The 22,208-nt window shown below is 42.5% G+C and overlaps 1 protein-coding gene across 2 annotated transcripts in view; it reads left to right on the plus strand.

Annotated features, from left to right (window-relative positions):
• Positions 1-22,208, plus strand: part of LOC126235666 (ATP-binding cassette subfamily C member 4-like) — a 297,379-nt gene that overhangs the window by 133,995 nt on the left and 141,176 nt on the right. For both annotated transcript variants that reach the window (XR_007544798.1, XM_049944389.1), the window contains exons 2-3: positions 16,332-16,442; positions 20,427-20,564. Coding sequence is in view for 1 of the 2 variants with exons in the window: in XM_049944389.1 (XP_049800346.1) it covers positions 16,332-16,442; positions 20,427-20,564 (249 nt within the window). In the remaining variant the exon portion in view is untranslated. The remainder of the gene's footprint in view (positions 1-16,331; positions 16,443-20,426; positions 20,565-22,208) is intronic.

Below are 22,208 nucleotides of genomic sequence, written 5' to 3' on the forward strand. Positions count from 1 at the left end.
GTTACATTCTCTGGCTGCTGATCGTGGTTGTCTATTTCCTCATAACATGTCGCTGTTTCTTCGTATCCATTTTCAGTTGCCGATGATCATTTTGTGTGACTGTTGTCATCATATCATAATTTCTGAACCGTAGTTTGGCTTCAACGTATTAAACAGCAGGCATCATACACCTCCAGGAACCTACATAGTGTTTGTGTTAACAAAAATCGATGTTTTCTTTGGTGTGCAAGGTTGCCGTTTTATCACCTTACAGTTTGTCACCACATTGAGTGGGATAGAAACCTTGCATGGTGAATGTATGTCTTGTTGGAAATGTATCTCTTGCACTGGAGTAATAAGTGCGTCATTGAATGCGTTCACCATATTGGAATCGACATTGCTTTAACATTATAGCATGCTGAAGTTCAGAACTGTGTACCGTTAGGAGTACGTATTCCACAATCATTTCTGTATTCCCATTACCTTCTTGGTATGGAATCCAAATACAACAATGTTCCAGAATTGAGAGTACAAGTGATTTACGTAAAAGGTTTCAAACTTTTCCGTCTGGAGCTCCATAAAGCTTAAACCATATGTTTCTTCTTCCTCTTCGCGGTCTGTTATATAACCACACTCTCTCAAATGCATCAGGTTCGTATCTCCTATATGCCAATAAGGAGTGCTAACAACCTCAACATGCATGCATGCATGCATGCATCTAGAGAGATCGTGTATGACGCAGCGCTTGGGGTGAAATCTGGAGACCAAAGGGTCAGCTCATTTCTAAATAGAGGGCGGAGTGATGAAAATGACAAAAATGGGAAGGTATGAGGGTACTTACTTGTATAACAATCATTCCATTCCTGCATTGGTGTGATTGACAACTGATGGTGTATAACTAATCGTTAACTGCAGGTTTAAGACCTGCAGAGTACCCCCATGTTCCACATGTGTTTATACTCTGTTTCGCATTTCTATTACTTGCAATGTCCAAAGATTTGGAGGTCAGGATGACTACCAGTACCACCTAGGACACAGGAACAGCGATCACATACCTGGGTGCAATGTGCTTCACCAATATGATGAAGCAATGCTCTGTGAAGATGAGATTAAAACCGGAGGTAATCGCCTTTGGATAGCTGTTTGAAAACGCTTCGCAATGCTGCAAACTCTTCCAGTTAACGTATACTGATGTATTTTATATTTTTGTCAATGAGAAACTCCGCCTCTTTTATTTCAACCAAGCTGAATGTTGTGGGAGCATCACAGTTTATACCACATACAACGAACAGAAGCCAGAAAGAATAAGTTTATCTAGAAAGTGCTAGAGTACAAAGGCGACGCCACAGGAAGGGCGATTACGGGCAATGTTACGTGGTTGCAAGAGAGGTATCAATGTGGAGAAACTGCGAGTGTGGTAAGGTGTTGGTGGGGACCATATATAGTCACATGGGAGGCCGCAAAGGGCGCTGGGCAGAAGCGCCAACGTGGAAAGGACGACGCAGCCTGGCGCGCAGATTAATGGCGGGATCGGACAGTTCTGCACAGAAAGCAGTCCACAAGGGACGTCTGTGTAGGTCAGGCCCGGGGCTCGGCCTTCAGTATTCGCTCTGGCTCTGCTCGCGCTCACACTTAGCCGCGTACCTCCCTCCACGGGATTTTGCATTCGGGAGTAGTCTACTTTTCATTCAAGTCACTGTCTAATTCTTGCTCAGACGAGTAATCAAAGATTGTATTTATTCAAGTCTTGGATTATTTCGTGCCAGTTCCGTAAGTCTTTCAAATTCCCACTTAGCAGTCTCCAGTTTTAGCTGACTGGGAGGACCTTCTCCTGCGTCATTGAGCGTCTAGAGCGCGTGCTGGTTGCGACAAAAGATACCCTGACGTAAAAACCTATCCTTATTGACTGAATACTTCGCGCAGCTCTGACGCATCAATTCTCAAAAATTCGTTAGAAATATTGTCCTTAAAGTATTTGAAATGTATTCGGTTATTTGCTTACATGGTCCCGGCGGAGGTTAGTCCTCCCTCGTGTGTGTGTGTGTGTGTGTGTGTGTGTGTGTGTGTGTGTCCTTCGGATAATTTAGGTTAAGTAGTGTATAAGCTTAGGGATTGATGACCTTAGCAGTTAAGTCCCATAAGATTTCACACAAATTTGCACATTTGCACACACTTTTCCCTTTAGTCTGCCCCACAGTCACAAGTGGTTAGGTCCGGCGAACGCGGCAGCCACAGTCCTTTCTTCTGCGAATTTTTCGTGAATTCAAGTGTGACATGCTGCTCTATCACGATGAAAGGAAGCATTGGTACGTTTATGGGGAACACAACACCACACCGTGAAGAGGCTTTTTATTAATCGTACGGCGATAGTTTGCTGACCAGTATCTGTTGTTTCGTGAGGTAACACGACCCGTCAGATGGAATCAGGCTTCATCACTCATGAAACATAGCAACGCATTCAACATTCCACTCTTTCTGACATAGCCACGTACAGTAATTCTTGCGGTCTGCCTTGGCTTCCTGCTTCAGTTCTTGGACACAAGTCATTTTGTAAGACTTCATCCGTATGACGTGTAAAACATGTTGACAGTACCAGCACGCAACGTTAAATTGTTGAAAGTTCACGTGTCGACTTCTTTGGACTCTGCATCATTCGTGCTCGAATGTCCGCGATCACAGCAGGTGTATGAAGAGACGGGGCGTTTGCAACTGGCCCTGTAGTACCGCCACTTTGTCACCAAATCCTGTATACTCCTCTTTGCTGGTATGGAAACGCAAGGAAACTAATTTGCAAAAATGTCACGCGTTGCCTTAAATGAGCCAGTAGACACGTGTCTTCACTATTGTGATTCTTTCTTCAAGATGATACATCTCGCTGACATACTTACTTCGCACATCTTAACCGAGTTGTAACGACTTTCGTGCTGACAGTAGAAAATGTAGTCGCAAAAGCTTCGACACCATAGATGACAACTGGCGGTAGACAATAAGCAATCTAGTATTAGCGGCCAGTTTTTTGTGCGCCACTCTGTATTTGTCAAAGAGTGCGAAGTGTAGGAAAAGTAAAACGTAAGCCTAATTGTCTGCGAGCAAGTAATAAAGGCTAGACCAGAGCGCATACAGCTAGAGAACGGAGGAGAGAGTGATATGAATAGGAAACAACGTCCACATTAGTATACTACGTGTAAAACAAGGAATGTGTTTCACTCCGTTTCAAATGGTTCAAATGGCTCTGAGCACTATGGGACTTAACATCTATGGTGATCAGTCCCCTAGAACTTAGGACTACTTAAACCTAACTAACCTAAGGACAGCACACAACACCCAGCCATCACGTCACTCCGTTTCTTTTGAATGGAACAGCGATAATAATTTTCTGTAGTTTTAGTAATTACCGACTTCAAAAGTCTGTTCCCTCGTGGGCAAAGCTTCGTGTGACAAAATAGATTTGAATCGTCAACAACTAAGACTAACAACTAAGACTAATAATGTGTAAACATTGGTTGAACCCAGAATGCATAGATCATGTCTGTAATGTTTGTCGGACAGTAATTTGTTTTACCTGTGACTGCCGGTGTAGATGCATGCGCGTGATTCTTATGGATTAGCTCTATGTAAAGTTATAAACTGGTGTAGCATGGAATGCGCTTAAGTGGGACATTGATTTGGGTGCCACTGTGAAGAGCTTTCGGAGCACTACAAGGACCCAAAATGTGACAGTAAAGATGTTAGCCGGAATATAAGTGAATCACTATTAAATTCCAAGTTACAATAGTGTCGACTCGTATGGCTATACCCCATCCACCGAAACGAGACACACACCGTAGGCAGGTCCAAGGGGGGGGGGGGGGGTGAGCAATGGGGAGGGGGGGCTCGCTCAGTGTGGCCGCCTCCGTTGCGAGTACAACTCGTTAGTGCGCGATTTTAAAATCGGACTGTAAAGTTCATCACGTTTGACAATTACCGTAAGTATGTGTTCGTGATCACATTCATTATTCATTATTCATTGTTTCTGTGCCCGCCCAATAGCTCTTCCTTTCCCTCGGGTTAGTATCACGTATGATCGAACTCGTTAAGTGAACCTCTACGGATAGAGAGAGAGAAGCAGACGTGTCGGCTGTGACCCGCCGGGCATCTCCGGCTCCCTCTCCATTGACGATCTGTTGCAGTTCTCCACGGACTTCTCTCTTCAGCTATGTCTCGATCGTCTTTACTCATGGAGCATAGACAATAGCTTTCGTTTTTCCACTTACAGAACCGTTTATATGAATTTCCGGCGGCGCAGGTGGTTTCTCCCATCATCTTTACACCTTGGGCCTGTTGCTCTTTCGTACATTGAAACTACGAAATTACTGTAGCTTACGCTTAATAGGAAACTCTCGGTCCTCCCACGTGTGTTACCTGGCAGTCCGCTGTACGTGGTCCTTCAGTGTCCTACATGTCCTCAATGGTACTTCCTGGGGGAGCAGATCGAACCACCCTCCTCAGTTTGTACCCGCCCCTTGTCCTTTCGAAACAAGACTTAGGGTGTTTCGTTTATGCATCTTCAGGTCCGTCCCTGTTACGTCGTCTCAACACTATCCACCATCGTGCCATCCGTTTGGCCGCTGGCGTCTTTCACGCTAGCCCGGTTCAGTCTGTATGCGGTAGCTGCCGAACTACCGCTGAACTAGAGCCGTGACTTTCTCCTCAGGAGATATGCATGCCGTTTGTCTGCCATACGTGATCATCCATCCTATGGCTCCTTCTTCTTTGATGACTCCTTCGAGCGTCCTTTGTCTCTGTTACCTCCTTGATTTCGCTTTCGGCAGCTTAACTTCACGCCACCTGCCTCTTTCCCGGTGGGTGTGAACCCTTCACCACCTCGGCTACGTGTGGCGGCCCGTGTTAACCTTGGCCTTCAGTCGCTTCCTAAGGACACTACACCAGCCTCACTCTTCAGAAAGTTTTGATGACTTCTACAGAAACACCATACGAAGGAAAGTACATGAATTTTATTTCGTAACGAATTGCCAACAGCTGACAAAGTGCTTGCTGCCGTGAACGAAGATCCAGATGTGGGCAATTTTCAGAAAGCTACAAATTATTGAGAGAAATAAATTTGAAATATGTTCGGCGTGGACGTAATACAATGCTAATAGACATGGATGTCACCGTGTAATGGAGTCGGCGTTAAATTGTTGATATGAAGGAACGCTCATTTACTATTTTGACGAGCCATGGTGGAATGCAGAACATACACGAAGCAATTTCTGTGTAGATAACACCATAAAATTCTTTAAACAAGGGTTTCTCTTCGGATTATCCAACTGAAACAAGGGGCCCCGGGTAAAGGTAAACGCCTAATTGTTACGATACACTGGGAACAAAAGCAGGTTTCGTGGAAGGCTGGCTGTGGATTTTAGAATCCAAGAAGAGTGGCGATTATCATGAGAAGATGTACGGCAATACTCGCGAGGAGTAATTCAAAATGTTCTTTCTCGGCTTCGATGAAACGCAGTTATTATTAATAAAGCGCCGTACCATTCTCATCGAAAAGAAAGTTTCTAAGGCGAATTCCAATAAGCAAGATACAGTACAGTGGCTAAAAATCTAAAAATATCGCTTTTGAAGACAGCATGTTTAAGAAAGAACTACTAGAAATCGTTAAAGAAAACAGTTGCACACAACAAATAAGCAGTACACGAAATGGCTAAAAATGCAGGGAAAATCTGTTCTATGAATTCCTCCGTACCACCGCAAATTAAATGCCATAGTTAGTTTGGCTCAGAAGCAAAGACTGTTGCAGCAATAAATAGTACATACAAAATTTCGAAAGTTAAAGAACTATTATAAAATAAGCGGTAAGAACACTGCAGAAGAGTGGAACCAATGTGTCCTCAGTGTGATGGAAAAAGTTGAAACTTTTGAAATGAGACTGCATTTTAGAGGAGAAAGAGGAGCATTTTGTTGAAAGCCTGAATGAACACAACTTCGTTGCATTAACCATAGTGGTTTCTTCCAGACGTTATGCTTTTAACATTATTGTAGCTGGTATTATTGCAATCGCTTGTTTGAATCTGCCGTGCCACCTGTCGGTTTGTAAGTTTTCTTTCATAACATAGTAGCCGAAGTTCACAATGACGTGTTCCTCATAAGCGTCGCAAGCTTCCCTGTGACGTCAGCCCGGCGGCCAACTGCACAGCTGGTACACGAAGGATTTTAGGCACCCCTGCATTCAGTGGATGGTAGTCAGTCTCGTGAAAGTGTTTCGCCCCAGCTCTCGGAGAGTACAAAATACGTAGTAAATATGCTCAGAACGACAGAAGACGTAAGTCAGAGAGAAGCTCGCGTCGTACGGAATCCAAAAAGCCTAAAAGTCCAGTGCCAAGCGAATGCAGCTGGAAAGAAAAAGGAAAAAGATGCGAAACGATGACAGCTGGCCCATAGGCACACAGTGGCCAGCGACAGTCAAAAATTGGATTTTTCTATTCTGTAACCATTATACTACTGTGGAACCATTGTATTAGAGAGGGTGATAACTGAATTGCATATGAATACAAACACTTGTTCAAATGGTTCTGAGCACTATGGGACTTAACATCTATGGTCATCAGTCCCCTAGAACTTAGAACTACTTAAACCTAACTAGCCTAAGGACATCACACATATCCATGCCCGAGGCAGAGAAAATCCCTGACCCCGCCGGGAATCGAACCCGGGTGCGGGAAGCGAGAACGCTACCGCACGACCACGAGCTGCGGACACAAACACTTGTGATTTTACTCCAATGTCTTCACGAAAATCTACGGCGCGGATCCGAACCGCGCTCGTTAAATTTTTTCGTTTGTAGCTACTGGTTTCCGCACCGTCCTGGAATCTGAGAGTATTGACTTTACATTTATTGCTAAATCGTGGAATCAGCATTGCTGAGCGCTATGGGAAATGCAGTAGATTTTAAAGTTCATTGCTGTTTCCCACTTTGAGAAGTGTATTTATATGGCGTTTTTATCAGATTTTTTTGTTGTTACAATTTCTCCTCCATCGTTCTATTTCTTTTTTCCTGTTTCAAATTTTCAGTGATAACTTCAACAAAGCATTACCTGTGTGTACTGTAGCCGTTATGTAAGCCAGTGTACTTTTTTAAATTTAGGGCACAGATTAGGGAGACACAGAGAGGAAACACAGCTGCAATCCATGCGCTAAAATTTAGTGCGCACGCGCGAAGTCTGCTATATTGAAACAGAGTAAACAGTTGTTAGAGGCAAAAGTATACGAATCAAGTTTCCTATATTTTATTAATTGCGCAGTTTAGCTGCTGTGTTTACCTACAAATAAACATTTGTTGTATGTAAAGTAAAAATTATAAGTACATGTTAATACTTTACGCCGTGCCGTTGTTATACTGAACAGTAGTAAAAGAAAAGGCGACACAGGAATGTAACGAGCGGTTCCCTTAAAGCGGCTGATAGCAGTACTACATGAGAAAACTGATTTGCCGATTTTCTTGCTGTTAATAAGCAGAGGTCATTAAATTGTAAAATATACTGTTATGCAAATGAAGCAAAGCTACATCATTTTCTGGAATTAACGGTTTGGCAGAGGTTCTCCTTTTCTGCTACAACATTAAAAAGACTTGTTTCGGATTTGCGCATTTTCTTCACTACATAATACCTCTCATTCGTTTCTGAAGAAACTAATTGACGTGCACAACTGATTTCTTTCGTGCCTTACAGTTTTATATTACACCTTGAAGATGAAGTCAATTTGTTCGATATTGCTCATAGTGTGATACTTAATTCCCAAGTACTCCGTACGTAAAATTTGAAGAGTTTGCAGTGAAAAATGTGGTCTCTGGCTGCTGTGCGTTTGGTTCATTTCCAGTGATTGATAAATGTAACACCCACATCGAAATGGTTAATTTAAAGTTAGAACGAAAGCCACATCTTACAACAGCATAGAGAAAATAGGAGTTACACTATTTTATTTGAACGCGTTGGCGCCGAACTCGCTGCCTACATGCTAGTAAGTTGAAACTGTCAGTCCTCAGTAGTTCGTGTACGCAGACGCACATTTCTCGAAATGAGTGATTGCGATTTATTGTTGTACTCACTCCTGGAAGAAAATGATGAAAAAGACCTTTTACTCAAGCATTTCCATAACAGGCAAACTGAAATCCCATCTTCCTTATGACATGTATCAATCCTCATGTATTAAAACGAAAATGTTTCATACTACATATTCTTTTATAGTGAACTTACAGGTCTGGGCCTAACTCAGAAAGTTTGTATAAACTAAATTTTAATGCAGCCTACTGTCATCTTTTAAAGTAAAACTTATGTGTTACTTTCAGATTGAAAACGTGAATGAAAATTCTAGCCCTCGTACAAACACAGAAACTCGTGCAGGTTGTCCCATAACGGCTGTTTCTGTCGGAAGTGAAGTTGCTTTGTCAGGTCAGTCAGAGAGGAGAAGAATGAAGAATTTGAATAAAGTTGCTGCAAGGAAAAAACGATATTTACAAAACCAAATAACTTCATTGTCCTCTGAACCTAAAAACAGTGGCAGTTCTCAGCTTTCTCATGTGGCCTTTTAATTTTTAACTAGAACTTTATCACAACTTTTTTGACTGGATGTTCCCTTTTCTCAAAATTTTGAACCAATTAAGTTTCGTAAAAACGTCCAATTCGAGCCACAGTAGTAACCAGCCATCGCTTCACGTTTACTCGGCTTCAGTACGGCGCGGAACGCAGCGCTCTGTTTTTATACAAATCAAACGATCTGCATGCGCACCAAATCGGTAGAAAGTAAGTTTTTTGTTTTTCCTTGTGGCGAGGGGAAGGGGGGTGTACCTTCACCACTTGCTTGGCCTTTGGCTTTAGAAATTCAGTAGAGATTGATGTCTTCACGGGAGGGGACCGCGCGTGGTGTGTGTGCGAGAAGTTTACAAAAAGGGTGACTCGGCGACTGTAGCAAGGAGGAAATTTTGCCGTGATCGTGAACTGCGTAATACAAATTATGCTCGAAGTGTTCCCCGTATCTGGAAATGGGTCAAAATCTTTGAAGAGTGTCAAACCGAAATCAAGGCCATCGAGAACAAGCAAATCCTTGGAGTCTGTTAATGACGATCCTAACCTCTCCATTCGTAAGCTAGCCACTGCTTTAAATGTGCTTAGATCATCACTGCACCGAATTGTGCAAAAAGACCTTAAACTGCACCCTTACAAAATCCAGTTTGTGCAGGGAGTAAAGCCTCAAGATGTCAGACATAGGCTGCAGCTCGTTAATGATCTGACTGACTGCTCGTCATTTAAGATCTTGTTTCCTGAAGAGGCACATTTTCACCTGAAGGGTCACATCAGTAAGCAAATTGCCACTACTGGAGTGCAACGAATCCTAAACAAAACCATGAAAAACCTCTTCATTCGCCAAAAGTTATTGCACGGGCAGCGATGTCGGCACGAGGAATAGTTGGCCCATACTTTCTCGAGGACGATAGTAGTTACAGTAAATTTCAAACGTTGTGTGAAGATGTTGGTGCCTTAATTGTGAAACTTCCCTGGTGTAACTGAAGAACGTGGGTTCAGCAAGACGGATCCACAGGGTACATGCTCATTGCGTGTAAGCTGAGAATCCGTGAAATTTCCACTGGGAAGTTGATATCCTGGAGGGTTGACATGAATTAGCCCCCAGGCTATCGAGATTTGAGAGCCATCGATTTTTTCGTATAGGGATATGTCAAATCTAAAGTGTACATCAATAATATGGCTTCACCAGAGCAACTGAAAGAAAATATCCGTTGCAAAGTTGCAGCCATCCTATTGTCTACGTGCCGAACCGTGACGCAAAATTTTTTCATTGTTTAAGAGTGCCATAGACTTTCTCGATTGCATTGAAATGCCATTATTTTTAAGAAGTAAATTCCTAAACTTTTTATTTCGGTAATAGAGATTTTTTAGATATACATTAACCTCTATTTTATTTTGAGACGTGAGATATAAACTTTCTTTTTGAGGCCCTCTGTAGTGCGAACACTAAGAGACAAAATTGTGGCTTGTTCCCTCTTGCTCCGCTTCTACCCCAAGGTTGCTTTTTTTGCTGGGAGATAGTGGGTGAAATTTCCATTAATGTAGTGCAATAAAACATGTCTTCGTCTTTTTTCCCGATGATCCACATTTCATTCTATGTATTTATTAATTGTTAAATTGGGGCATTATCGTAACATAATGTGGTTCACTGCTGACTATATACTAACATCCAGAATCAAATTACTATCACTGTGTCGTCCAGTGACAAGGAATATTGAAACATCGCCGAATTAGCATGATAATCATTCCAGTACAGTATTACACATGTACTGCATGGATATGGGGTCCCTGTCCAGACCAATATGATAGCATACCGGTAATGCCTGAAGCTGTGTATGTTCATGCAGTTTATAGGGGGAAATTCTAAAGACATCGTGTTGTCACTCACGAACTGGAGTAAGTATAATAATGTCAAATTGGCAACGATCTCACAATTTATCCATTCTGTAGGTAAATAAACTGTTCCTCCAAGTTATTTTATTTAGTGTGCGCACTTGTACAACTCACCTACATGAGTGTGGGCCCAATGAATATGCTAGTGGCTACCATTTGATGAAAACCGCTCCCCACTTATCAGCAAACACGGACTAAAGTGTTACTTACAGGGATCATTGGGAATAGAAAAAAAGGATTTGCCTCATCTGTGTTAATGATTGAACAAAAGTTCAATAATCGACCTGATACTAAATCCTCCTCCTGAAGACAAGAATTTTTCTATTTTAAAATCCTGTTTAAGCTTTCCTAGCAGAATTGTCACTAAACGACAGACTTCAATAATTTAAGGGAAGATACCTACAAGCAAGAGCTTTTAACATATTAGAAAACTGAAAACTTCTCACACAGCTGTCTGGTAGGCAAATGGCCTCAGAGTGCACAGGCTGGCTATAATGTTACGTATTCTGAATGTGTAATGGAATCGTAATTTAAATTTAACCCTAGCATTACCAACGGGGGCCTCGTAGGCCCACTGACTCAGTTTTTCTATGTTGTATCCACACCCTTTGATATATGAACTTGAAAGCAAAGGTAATTGTTCGTTATTGAATGTACTATTGAGTCATTACAGAATTTCGGAATAAAAATGTAATTAAAATTCATTTACTTGATTTAATTCTCTGTGGGCCTTAGAAGCCCACCCGTTGGTAATAGCAAGGAAAGATTTACGAGGTTGAGTCGTTTCAAATTCTTACCATGAAACGAATTTTGGCATTGTTGCCTTCAGACATATTATTATGAAGCGGACCATTGTTATTTTCAGTGTTTCTGCTGCTGTTGAACCAGCAACATGAGTAGACATCGTTTACGTGATAGTTCCATTGAAAGAGTGCTAGAAGAAGCTTTGAACGAATCAGATTTAGAGGAAAGTGAAGTGGATGATGATGTGGAAGAAATTAGAACTGATTCATCGTCTGAGAATGAAGATGAGGTTGAAGCCAATCCACCAGATAATGATACGGAATGTGATAAATTCATTGCAAAAAGTGGACGAGAGTATATTACGAAGCCATCTCGACAATATCGGCGTTCTGTACAAAATATAGTGCGAGAAAGAATGGGGCTAGGACAACAAGGAAGAATTGCGTCTCCGAAAGAGGCTATAGAGCTCTTTTTTACACCTCAAATTTTGAATCTAATAAAACTACACTCAAATGAAGAGGCTTCTCGACTAGGTATTCAGCACACAGATGAAGATGAGTTATTTTGTTATATTGGACTCTTGCTAATCATGGGTTCAAATCATGACAATAAGATACCTGTCCAAGATTTATGGTCTTTGCTTCAGGGCCGACAAGTGTACTATGGATCAATGAGTCGGACCCGATTTTTCGAATTGACTAAAATATTGAGGTTTGATGATAAGAACACAAGAGAAATTCGTCGCCAGACTGACAAGTTTGCTCCAATGAGGGAAATTTTTGAAAGCTTCAATTCTTCACTTCCATTGTATTTCATTCCTGGTCTACATACAACAGTGGATGAGATGTTGTCTTTGTTCCGTTGTCGCTGTCCATTCAAGGTGTTTCTAAAAGAAAAACCTGGAAAATACGGCATTCTAATTCGAATGCTGTCTGATTCTGAGACTAGATATGTGATCAGCATGGACATCTATACAGGCAAGTCAGGAAATACACAGCATTCAAATGGACCGATGGAAATTGTAAAGAGACTAATAAAACCTATTGAAAAATCAGGCCGTAATGTTACCACAGATCGGTACTATACTTCAGTGGAGCTTGCTGAGACTCTATGGAATGATTTTCACCTCACACTTGTTGGCACCCTACAGTCTAACAGACGACACATACCTGAAGAGCTGAAGACTACAACTGGCCGCAGTTTACACTCTTCCATCTTTGCTTATACTGACCCTCAGACACAGAGGCGACCAGTTACTCTTGCATCAACGCTAGTCCGCGAGAAGCCAAAACGACTGCTGTTGATGCTTTCAACTTATCACTCAGAAGGGGTGTTGAATGAAGACTCAAAAAAGACTAACATAAATCTTTTTTTATAATTCTACAAAGGGAGGCGTGGACACCATAGACCAGATGGCAAGACACTACAGCACAAAGAGAGGAACAAGAAGATGGCCTTTGTCCCTCTTCTATACACTCATTGACATAGCAGCAATAAATGCATATTCACTCTTCCTCCTCAACTTTCCGAATTGGAAAAAGAATTTGCTAAACCGCAGAAGAGTTTTTATCACTAACTTAGGTCTCGAACTAATAAGATCTCAAGTAGATAAACGGGCACAAAATTTATATGGACTTCAGAAGCCAGTAATAATGGCAATGGAAAGCATCGCACAACGGAAGCTCAGCTGCTCTGTAGAACCATCATCCTCAACAGCAGAACCAGGAACACGTGGACGGTGCCACCTATGCTGCCAAGAAGCTGCATCTAAGAAGATCAAGTACAACAAGCTGGGAAAGTCAACTGTTACCTGCTCTCAGTGCCACAAACACGTCTGTGGGAAACACTGCAGGAAGACAGTGTTGTGTGAAAAATGCGTTGCAGAATGAGACAGTAAATTTTGTTTGCTTCATGTAGTGTATCGAATTAAAAAAGTCGTTTTTATAAGAAAACACTATTTTGAAACATTATTCCAAAAAATATATAAACTGAATCTCGTGATTTGTTCATTTTATTCCTATTATAACATCTTTTATTATCCAGTATACAAAAACAATGTCTAAGCATTTTGAATTGTTATTAGAGGTATCAGAAGTAAATAAACTTGATTTATGATAAAATAAATTGTGGTATCCTTTATGGGCCTTTGAGGCCCCCCCGTTGGTATTACATGTAACAAAAAATACGTTGGTAATGCTAGGGTTAAAATCCCTGCTCCATCAATACCCTTGGTTCCCAATCAGATGGCTTCTGGGGCCTGAGTAAGTTGCCAAGGAATGCAGTGGAACCTCGCTAAACGAGACCCTCCCGTAACGCGCAATTCGCGTAACGAGCAAAACAAATTGTAAAAAAGTGACTCGCTTAACGAGCAATGTTTCGCATGAGAGTAAGATTTAGTGTGACGTCACCAGCCACTCGAGCGTTTTGGGGGTTTAACAATATGAGCACCTTTCATTGTTGGTAACAGCATGTGAACAATGTGTTTAGTACGTACTGCAGTTTGGGTTTATAGCTGTTCCTGCTACCATCTTAGTGCTGCTTGTGGTCACACATTTTTCTAAATTTGTGTTCACACAGTGTTTCTTTACGTGAAAATTTTAATAGCCTCCATAGAAATGTCCCAAAAATAAAGCCGTAAGAAGACCAAAAGAGAAAGAAAATGACCTTAGAAATGAAACATAAAATCATTGGAAAAACGCCAACTTGGCGTGAGCGTTGCTAATGTAGCACGCACATAAAATCTGGTTACATTAACTCAAGAACAAGATTAAGGAGACAGATGTTTCAAAGAGTGTGACAAGAGTATCTAAACAAAGGTTTCGTATTCTGGACGGTTTCGTATTCTGGACGGTGTCGAACGGTTGCTCCTTACATGGATAAATGAAAAGCAATTGCAAGGCGACACTATTAACAAGAACATCATTCGTGAGGAGGATTTTCGCCGATCTCGTTAAGAAGACGCCAGGATCATCAGCGGCTGAGGAAGTGCTTAAGGGAAGCTGTGGGTGGTTCAAGTTGAAGAGAAGAACCTGCAGTCACAGTGTTGAGGTGCCGCAAAGCTGCCAGCTCCAATACAAAGGCAGCAGAGAACTTAATCAGCAACTTCAAGATGGTAGTAGATTCTGAGAGTTATATGGCGCAACAAGTTTTAAATGTGACGGAACAGGTCTGTTCTGGAAAAAAGATGCTGAAGTGTACCTTTATAATAGAGGAGAATGCATTGCTCGGTCACAAGTCAATGAAAGACTGTCTCACATTATTATTCTATACCAATCGAAGCAGCAATTAGGAAATTAAACCGCTGCTTGTTTACCATTCAGAAACGCCGTGAAACTTCGAGAAGTGTAAAGTCCAGAAGAGCACGTTAAGTGTGATGTGGAGGTCCAACAACAAGGCTTGGTAGACGTGTGATCTTTTTGTGATTGGATGAATTAATTGTTCGGTCTTTTGGTGAAAAAAATATTTGCTAGAGATGACTCTGCAACTCTGTATCTTGCTTATTATGGATACCGCTTATGCCCATTATCCAGGCCTACAAGAGCAACTTCTTGAAAAATCAATTCATCAAGATCCAATTTCTGCCTCCCAAGCCGGCCGAAGTGGCCGTGCGGTTAAAGGCGCTGCAGTCTGGAACCGCAAGACCGCTACGGTCGCAGGTTCGAATCCTGCCTCGGGCATGGATGTTTGTGATGTCCTTAGGTTAGTTAGGTTTCACTAGTTCTAAGTTCTAGGGGACTAATAACCTCAGCAGTTGAGTCCCATAGTGCTCAGAGCCATTTGAACCATTTTTTGCCTCCCAACACAACTCTGTTACTCAAACCTATGGAGCAGCAGATTATTTCTGACTTTAAGAAGCTCTGCACTAAAACATTCTTTGAACATTGCTTTGAGTTTCCTGAAGCAATCAATTTCGCTCTTAGTTTTGGAAATATCAGGTACACATTGTTGCCTGCATCAAGATGATCAAACAGGCATGGGAACTGGTTACCAGGAAAACTGTCACTTCTGCTTGGAAGAAGTTTTGGCCAGAATGCATTGTCGAATGTCACTCTGAAGCATTTGAGTCGGTACTTCCGGAGTCTGTAGTCAGTGAGTTGTGGCTTTGGCCAAGAGTATTGGACTAGAAGTGGATAACAATGTTGTCAATGAACTTGTGGAAGATCATAGCCAAGAAATGACCACTGAATAGCTTATAGAGCTGCAGTGTGTTTCACAGCAGGAAGTTGTGGAGAGGAGTTCTTCAGATGAGGAGGCGGAGGCAGAGGTGGTAAAGCAAAGCAGCGATCTTCTGACACAATAAGAGAAGTGCTGAAAGCATGGGAATCGGTTGCACCGTGCATTGAAAACCATCACCCCAATAAAGCAGTGGCTACATGTGCTACAAATTTGACAATGTGTCAGATTTTTGCCAAGTGTTGGAGTGTCAGCAGAAAGAAATGACTATAGACAGCTTTCTAAAAGAAAAAAGAATTAAGTTGCGTTTCATGAATAATAAAGTGTGTAATGCTGTATGTAAAATTTTCTTTGACTAAATTGCATGAATAAGATAAAACATTTAGTACTTTTTCTGCATGGAAAGCATTAATGTATTTTACATTAATTTATATGAGATATTGTTTTGCTTAACTCGTGTTTTGCGCTACACGAGTAAGATTCTGGATCGACTTATGCTTGCTGTGTGATGTTCCACTGTACTGCATATTTGAGACCTAACACAAAAATCTTGTATTCATGACCAGATTTATTTAGGTAGTTCGAGGTAACTGTCCTCATCAAATGCATTCATAAAATCTACCAGATATAATTTATTAAATTCTACCCACTGTGATAAATTGAGTACAGGTCATTTATAAAATACAGACACACGTCAATTACACCATGGACTGATTCCAATTTAAACTAGTCCCGGTTAACTGGCTGTTTCGTTAGTTTCTCACGTTCGAAAAAGTCAAGGGTTTCTTTTTCTGGATAGAATTACACCTAGTACCAGTGTAGCACTTGTTCCTCTTTATGGCTGATTACACTTTATCAATATATGTTTTGCATTAGAGGTATTTCTGATTTAAAATATTGAAATTATACTCCTCCCTTCTCTTAGGAAACTTGATGATGAATGTAAGAAATTATTAATTTTCCCTTCTTTCACAGGTGGTTAAAAGACCTCTTTAAGAAAGGAACTAAGAAGGATCTTGAAATTGATGACCTCTACGATGCCTTAAAGAGAGATAATTCACAAGATTTAGGGGACAGACTTGAAGCGTAAGTTAAGCCTTCAGAAAGTTTTTATATTTATCATCTATTGGTACTCTCTTGGAATGGTTTGTATATGAAGTTACCAGAAGTTTCTGATTCGTAATATGGTAGTTTTTGTGTGACTTGTTTAAAACACTATGCCTTATACACAAATACGTGATGGATGAATTCCAGAAAGAAAAGTTAGTTTCACAACAATACATACAAACAGGAACTCATGTAGACAATATTATTTACTAGAGCACTTAAGTGGAATGCCATTCTGGGTACACATTGTATGTGTAATTATTTTCAACTTCATACGTCCACATACATGAAGAACAGAATGAATCTTTTACTCTTCAGTTGCGTACATGCTGTGTTGAAATTCCTGATGAATTAAAACTGTGTACCGGAGGACGACTTGAACGTAGAACAATGCCAAAGGTTCTGAGCGAGTCCTGGTCCAGAAGCCAGCTGTAATCTTTTGGGAAGTTTCATACATGAAGAAAAACAATAACTGAATGTGACTTTGTTGCAGTATTGATTTTATCTTAAATTAAGGTCTATATTTACATCAATTTAAAGATAAATAAAGTAATGCATGTTCTTATATGATGCGTTATAAGAAGGTAGTTACGGTAATACAGAGATTTTAACTGTTTACCCTCTGCAGATACCGGTCCAAGCTGCTGGAGATGGCGCTCGTGTGTGTGAGGTTTGCTTGTGTGTGCACATGCATGTGCATCTGGTTTTCCTTTCCTGATGAAGGCTTTGGCTGAGAGCTAAATGTGTAACTGTCTTTTCATTGTGCTTCTCTGCAACTCATTGTCATCTTTATGTTGAGTAGCAGTCACTTTTTTCCTTACATTGTTGATATTCCAGATTGGAATTTCCATTGTTTGATTTCATTCTAAAGGTGCATTTTTAGGCGTAGATTTCATGTGAAGTAAATAACTTAAGTGTTCAGTGCCAAGGCAGGTTGTTCATTATAGTCAGCTCATGATATATGTAATTCATACCTGTAATAGAATAGGGATAAGAATGTGTACTTCGAATGAAATTTTCATGGACATAAGTGGTAAGGGTATCTGGTTATAAGATCACCTCGTGATAATGGAGAAATGAGTCATTTTAAATAAAAGTAGCATTAAAGTACAAATTCCAGTTCACTCTGAAGATTTTAACTGTCAGAGATTGCCTCCTGGATTATGCACTATAAAGTAACCAGAGCTAAATCTGTAGTATCAAATACACAGCCTGACAAAAAAGAACACACAGGCAGAAGGCGAGGAGATAACAAAAAACTTTAGGGGTTGAGAGGGTATGATATACACTCCTGGAAATTGAAATAAGAACACCGTCAATTCATTGTCCCAGGAAGGGGAAAGTTTATTGACACATTCCTGGGGTCAGATACATCACATGATCACACTGACAGAACCACAGGCACATAGACACAGGCAACAGAGCATGCACAATGTCGGCACTAGTACAATGTATATCCACCTTTCGCAGCAATGCAGGCTGCTATTCTCCCATGGAGACGATCGTAGAGAAGCTGGATGTAGTCCTGTGGAACGGCTTGCCATGCCATTTCCACCTGGCGCCTCAGTTGGACCAGCGTTCGTGCTGGACGTGCAGACCGCGTGAGACGACGCTTCATCCAGTCCCAAACATGCTCAATGGGGGACAGATCCGGAGATCTTGCTGGCCAGGGTAGTTGACTTACACCTTCTAGAGCACGTTGGGTGGCACGGGATACATACGGACGTGCATTGTCCTGTTGGAACAGCAAGTTCCCTTGCCGGTCTAGGAATGGTAGAACGATGGGTTCGATGACGGTTTGGATGTACCGTGCACTATTCAGTGTCCCCTCGACGATCACCAGTGGTGTACGGCCAGTGTAGGAGATCGCTCCCCACACCATGATGCCGGGTGTTGGCCCTGTGTGCCTCGGTCGTATGCAGTCCTGATTGTGGCGCTCACCTGCACGGCGCCAAACACGCATACGACCATCATTGGCACCAAGGCAGAAGCGACTCTCATCGCTGAAGACGACACGTCTCCATTCACGCCTGTCGCGACACCAGTGGAGGCGGGCTGCACGATGTTGGGGCGTGAGCGGAAGACGGCCTAACGGTGTGCGGGACCGTAGCCCAGCTTCATGGAGACGGTTGCTAATGGTCCTCGCCGATACCCGAGGAGCAACAGTGTCCCTAATTTGCTGGGAAGTGGCGGTGCGGTCCCCTACGGCACTGCGTAGGATCCTACGGTCTTGGCGTGCATCCGTGCGTCGCTGCGGTCCGGTCCCAGGTCGACGGGCACGTGCACCTTCCGCCGACCACTGGCGACAACATCGATGTACTGTGGAGACCTCACGCCCCACGTGTTGAGCAATTCGGCGGTACGTCCACCCGGCCTCCCGCATGCCCACTATACGCCCTCGCTCAAAGTCCGTCAACTGCACATACGGTTCACGTCCACGCTGTCGCGGCATGCTACCAGTGTTAAAGACTGCGATGGAGCTCCGTATGCCACGGCAAACTGGCTGACACTGACGGCGGCGGTGCACAAATGCTGCGCAGCTAGCGCCATTCGACGGCCAACACCGCGGTTCCTGGTGTGTCCGCTGTGCCATGCGTGTGATCATTGCTTGTACAGCCCTCTCGCAGTGTCCGGAGCAAGTATGGTGGGTCTGACACACCGGTGTCAATGTGTTCTTTTTTCCATTTCCAGGAGTGTATTATTCCATTGATGATAAAATAGACAAAATTTACAAATGACTTTGTAGCAAGATCCCCTTATCATTATGACGTATCCTCTCTGGCCTGGGTGCGAGTACTGTTTCAGTTGGAACAGTGTTGCGAAGCCGTTGGAGCTTCTCTCAAGGTGGACTAGCCCACGGCTGTGGTAACTGGTTGATGATATCCTGAATACTGGCACTGAAATGGAGTTGACATTTGAGGTGCTCCCTCAGTTGCTATTGATTACAGATCTGGTGGTTCTTGCTGGCCACATCAATACCTCAGGATTGTTCACACAGTTCATAGAGGTGTGACCATGTCTCAGTGAGCATTGTTACATTGAAAATGGCACCATGATAGCGTAGCATGAGAGATGATAAACGAAAATGAGGGCTGTCAATGACATACATATGTGAGGTCAGAGTTCCCTCAGTAATCGCCAGCAGAGATGCGAAGTCGTACCCAAAGGCTCCCCACACCATGCTGTCAGGAGTAACACTGATGTATCTCTACAAAACATTGGAAGAATAGGTCCCCTCCTCAGGTCACTGCCTTACCTGCCAATTATGGTCATCCAGTGTAGTGCAGAATTTTGGTTTGTCACTGAACACAATGTGAAGCCAGTCGTCAGCGGTCCACGCGTCAGTCGTGCTGCCGTGCCAAATGCAGCAGTTTGTGTTGTGTTAATGGCAGCCTACACTTTGGACGGTAATTCCCAAGTCTGCTGCTGCTAATCTCGACCAATGATGCAGGGTGACACAGAATGTCGACGTGAGTACATTACTTGTCATGTGCCAGTCGCAGATGTGAAGTAAAGTGGGGTACAATGTGCTCGGTGCAATCGTCTTTAGTGATCGTCAGACACGGTTGGCCAGATCCTCGACGAGTATGCCGGTCCTCACGTTTGCTTGCAGTTCGACATTGTACCACACTCGCACTCGAAAGCCCCACAAATAAGGATATTGCGTAATTGGACCAGATGGCCGGAGATCTACAATGAAGACCCTTTCAATGTCTTGTCAGATGCTGATAATGCTGTGTCACAGGAGTATGTGGCATCTGCATGTCGTTCAGTGGTCACCCACTGTTCACACCTCTTATATACCCTAACAGGCTTGGTAAACCGCAGTAATAAGGAACTAACTAATGTGCTCTGTGCTGGTCGTAATACCTGTCAGAGAGACCTGCAGCTCTTAATTGTTTACATACTGTGTGTGGGTGTGTTTGCTTCTGTTGTGACATTAAAGGAAGTTTTCTGTTTCAGGAACTGGATGTATGAATTAGAGTGTGTTCAGGCAAAACATGGCGCAAAACCAAGTCTGACTAGAGCTATTTTCAAAACTTTCATTGGCCAGTATGTAGTACATGGCTTGATGTTAGGTTTTTATCATTTAATTTTAAGGTGAGTGTGCTACATAATTTGCATAGTTTGTAACATTGCAGGCAGCATCAACATTTAAATATGTACCTTACACCAAATATGCCTTGGAAATACTGAAAATTGTGTGAGCATTTATCCTTACGTTCATAGATGGTTTTGATTACTTTCCCAATGCTTTACATTATTTTCACATATGATGAGTGGTTGTGTCTCATGACATTGAAGACTTGCTCCCAGTGAACTTCATGGGGAAAGTGTACTGGTCTGATTACTGCAGTCATTTCCCTCTGGTAAACTGTACATATGAATGACTTTCATTACATATAATAATGTAAAAGGAGAAACTATATACTCCTTGGTGGATGTATTTGTGAAATGTAATATTTAACATACAAGGTATCCATTTCTATCTTAAACTATTCTGTGCAGACATGTATGGGTGGTTATCTGTCCAATCTAAGTTTGCACCAGAGAATATCTCATCAACATCTTCATTACATGCACAACACACATGAAAATTGCATAATATTGAACCCAAAACATGTGAAACTTATTGTTACTGGGTACTCAAAAAGGACTTAAAAAGTGAAGTGACGTTTCTTAAATAATTTGTCTCTTATCGCACATCCAAAGAGTGATGAGCAGAATATTTGTGCTACCAAAGCAGATGTACATACCAAAACAGTCAACAGATGCTTTGTAGCTTTGCAGGGATAGACAGCTTGGAGCACTTTGGGAAAATTTACATATAATATAGAACAGGCATGTTCAGTGACATACGAAGTAATAGCTCACTAGGCTAATCTCAGTTTGTTCAAGAGACTAGTTTTGGAAATGGTCGTACTGTAACCAATCATTACTTATCGCAGGGGTGATAACTTACTCACTGAACATGGTCGGTGACACGAGCAGCCTATGAACATACTGTGCATTATCCGTTACTCAGTTGACCACTGTAACACTGAGATGTTCCTTTGCCCAAGCAAGCACTGAAGACACTGCACAATCCATCACTCAAGCTTCCACTATGATCGCACAGCGTGTGGCATTGATGAGGCTCAGGTGACCACTGAAGTAAGAACTGGATGCCACATTTGCAGACTGTAGCATTAAGGTTCTGTGTTTCTGCTTCTATGTCAGCTGGCCAGTGCGCGTACTACCGGCAACATGCTGAGGTACGTACTGTAAGCTAGCAGGTTGGCTAAGGCTGTTTCCAGCTCTGCATTGCAGCCCGCACTGTAGGTTCGCTGTTGGCTGACACATGGCAATGCTGTGGTTAGCTATCCTTGCTAATCGTGGTTGGTAGACCCACACAGCTGCATCCCTCCTCTCCCTCCCCATCCCTCCCTCTCCTTTTCCCCACAGGTAGTAATGTGGAGGCGAACTGAGCTGGTGAGCTGGCAAGCGCACTCACTGCACAGAGCGCCCCCCCAACGGGTCCGGGGGTTAGAATAGGCCCGAGGTATTCCTGCCTGTCGTAAGAGGTGACTAAAAGGAGTCCCTCCCCCTCAAGGGGGTAGTTAGAACCTGCGTCCGGAGACGGACGGTTACACGACCTATATTTGCGGTCATTTTGGTTTTTCACTTCTCGTTTCTTCCTTCCTTTAGTAGGTTCCTTTCTTTGTTCTTCTCCATCTCACTGTCTTACTTACTCTTCTCGTTGCC

Source organism: Schistocerca nitens, chromosome 2, assembly GCF_023898315.1.
Source record: "Schistocerca nitens isolate TAMUIC-IGC-003100 chromosome 2, iqSchNite1.1, whole genome shotgun sequence".
Taxonomy (NCBI): Eukaryota; Metazoa; Arthropoda; class Insecta; order Orthoptera; family Acrididae; genus Schistocerca; species Schistocerca nitens.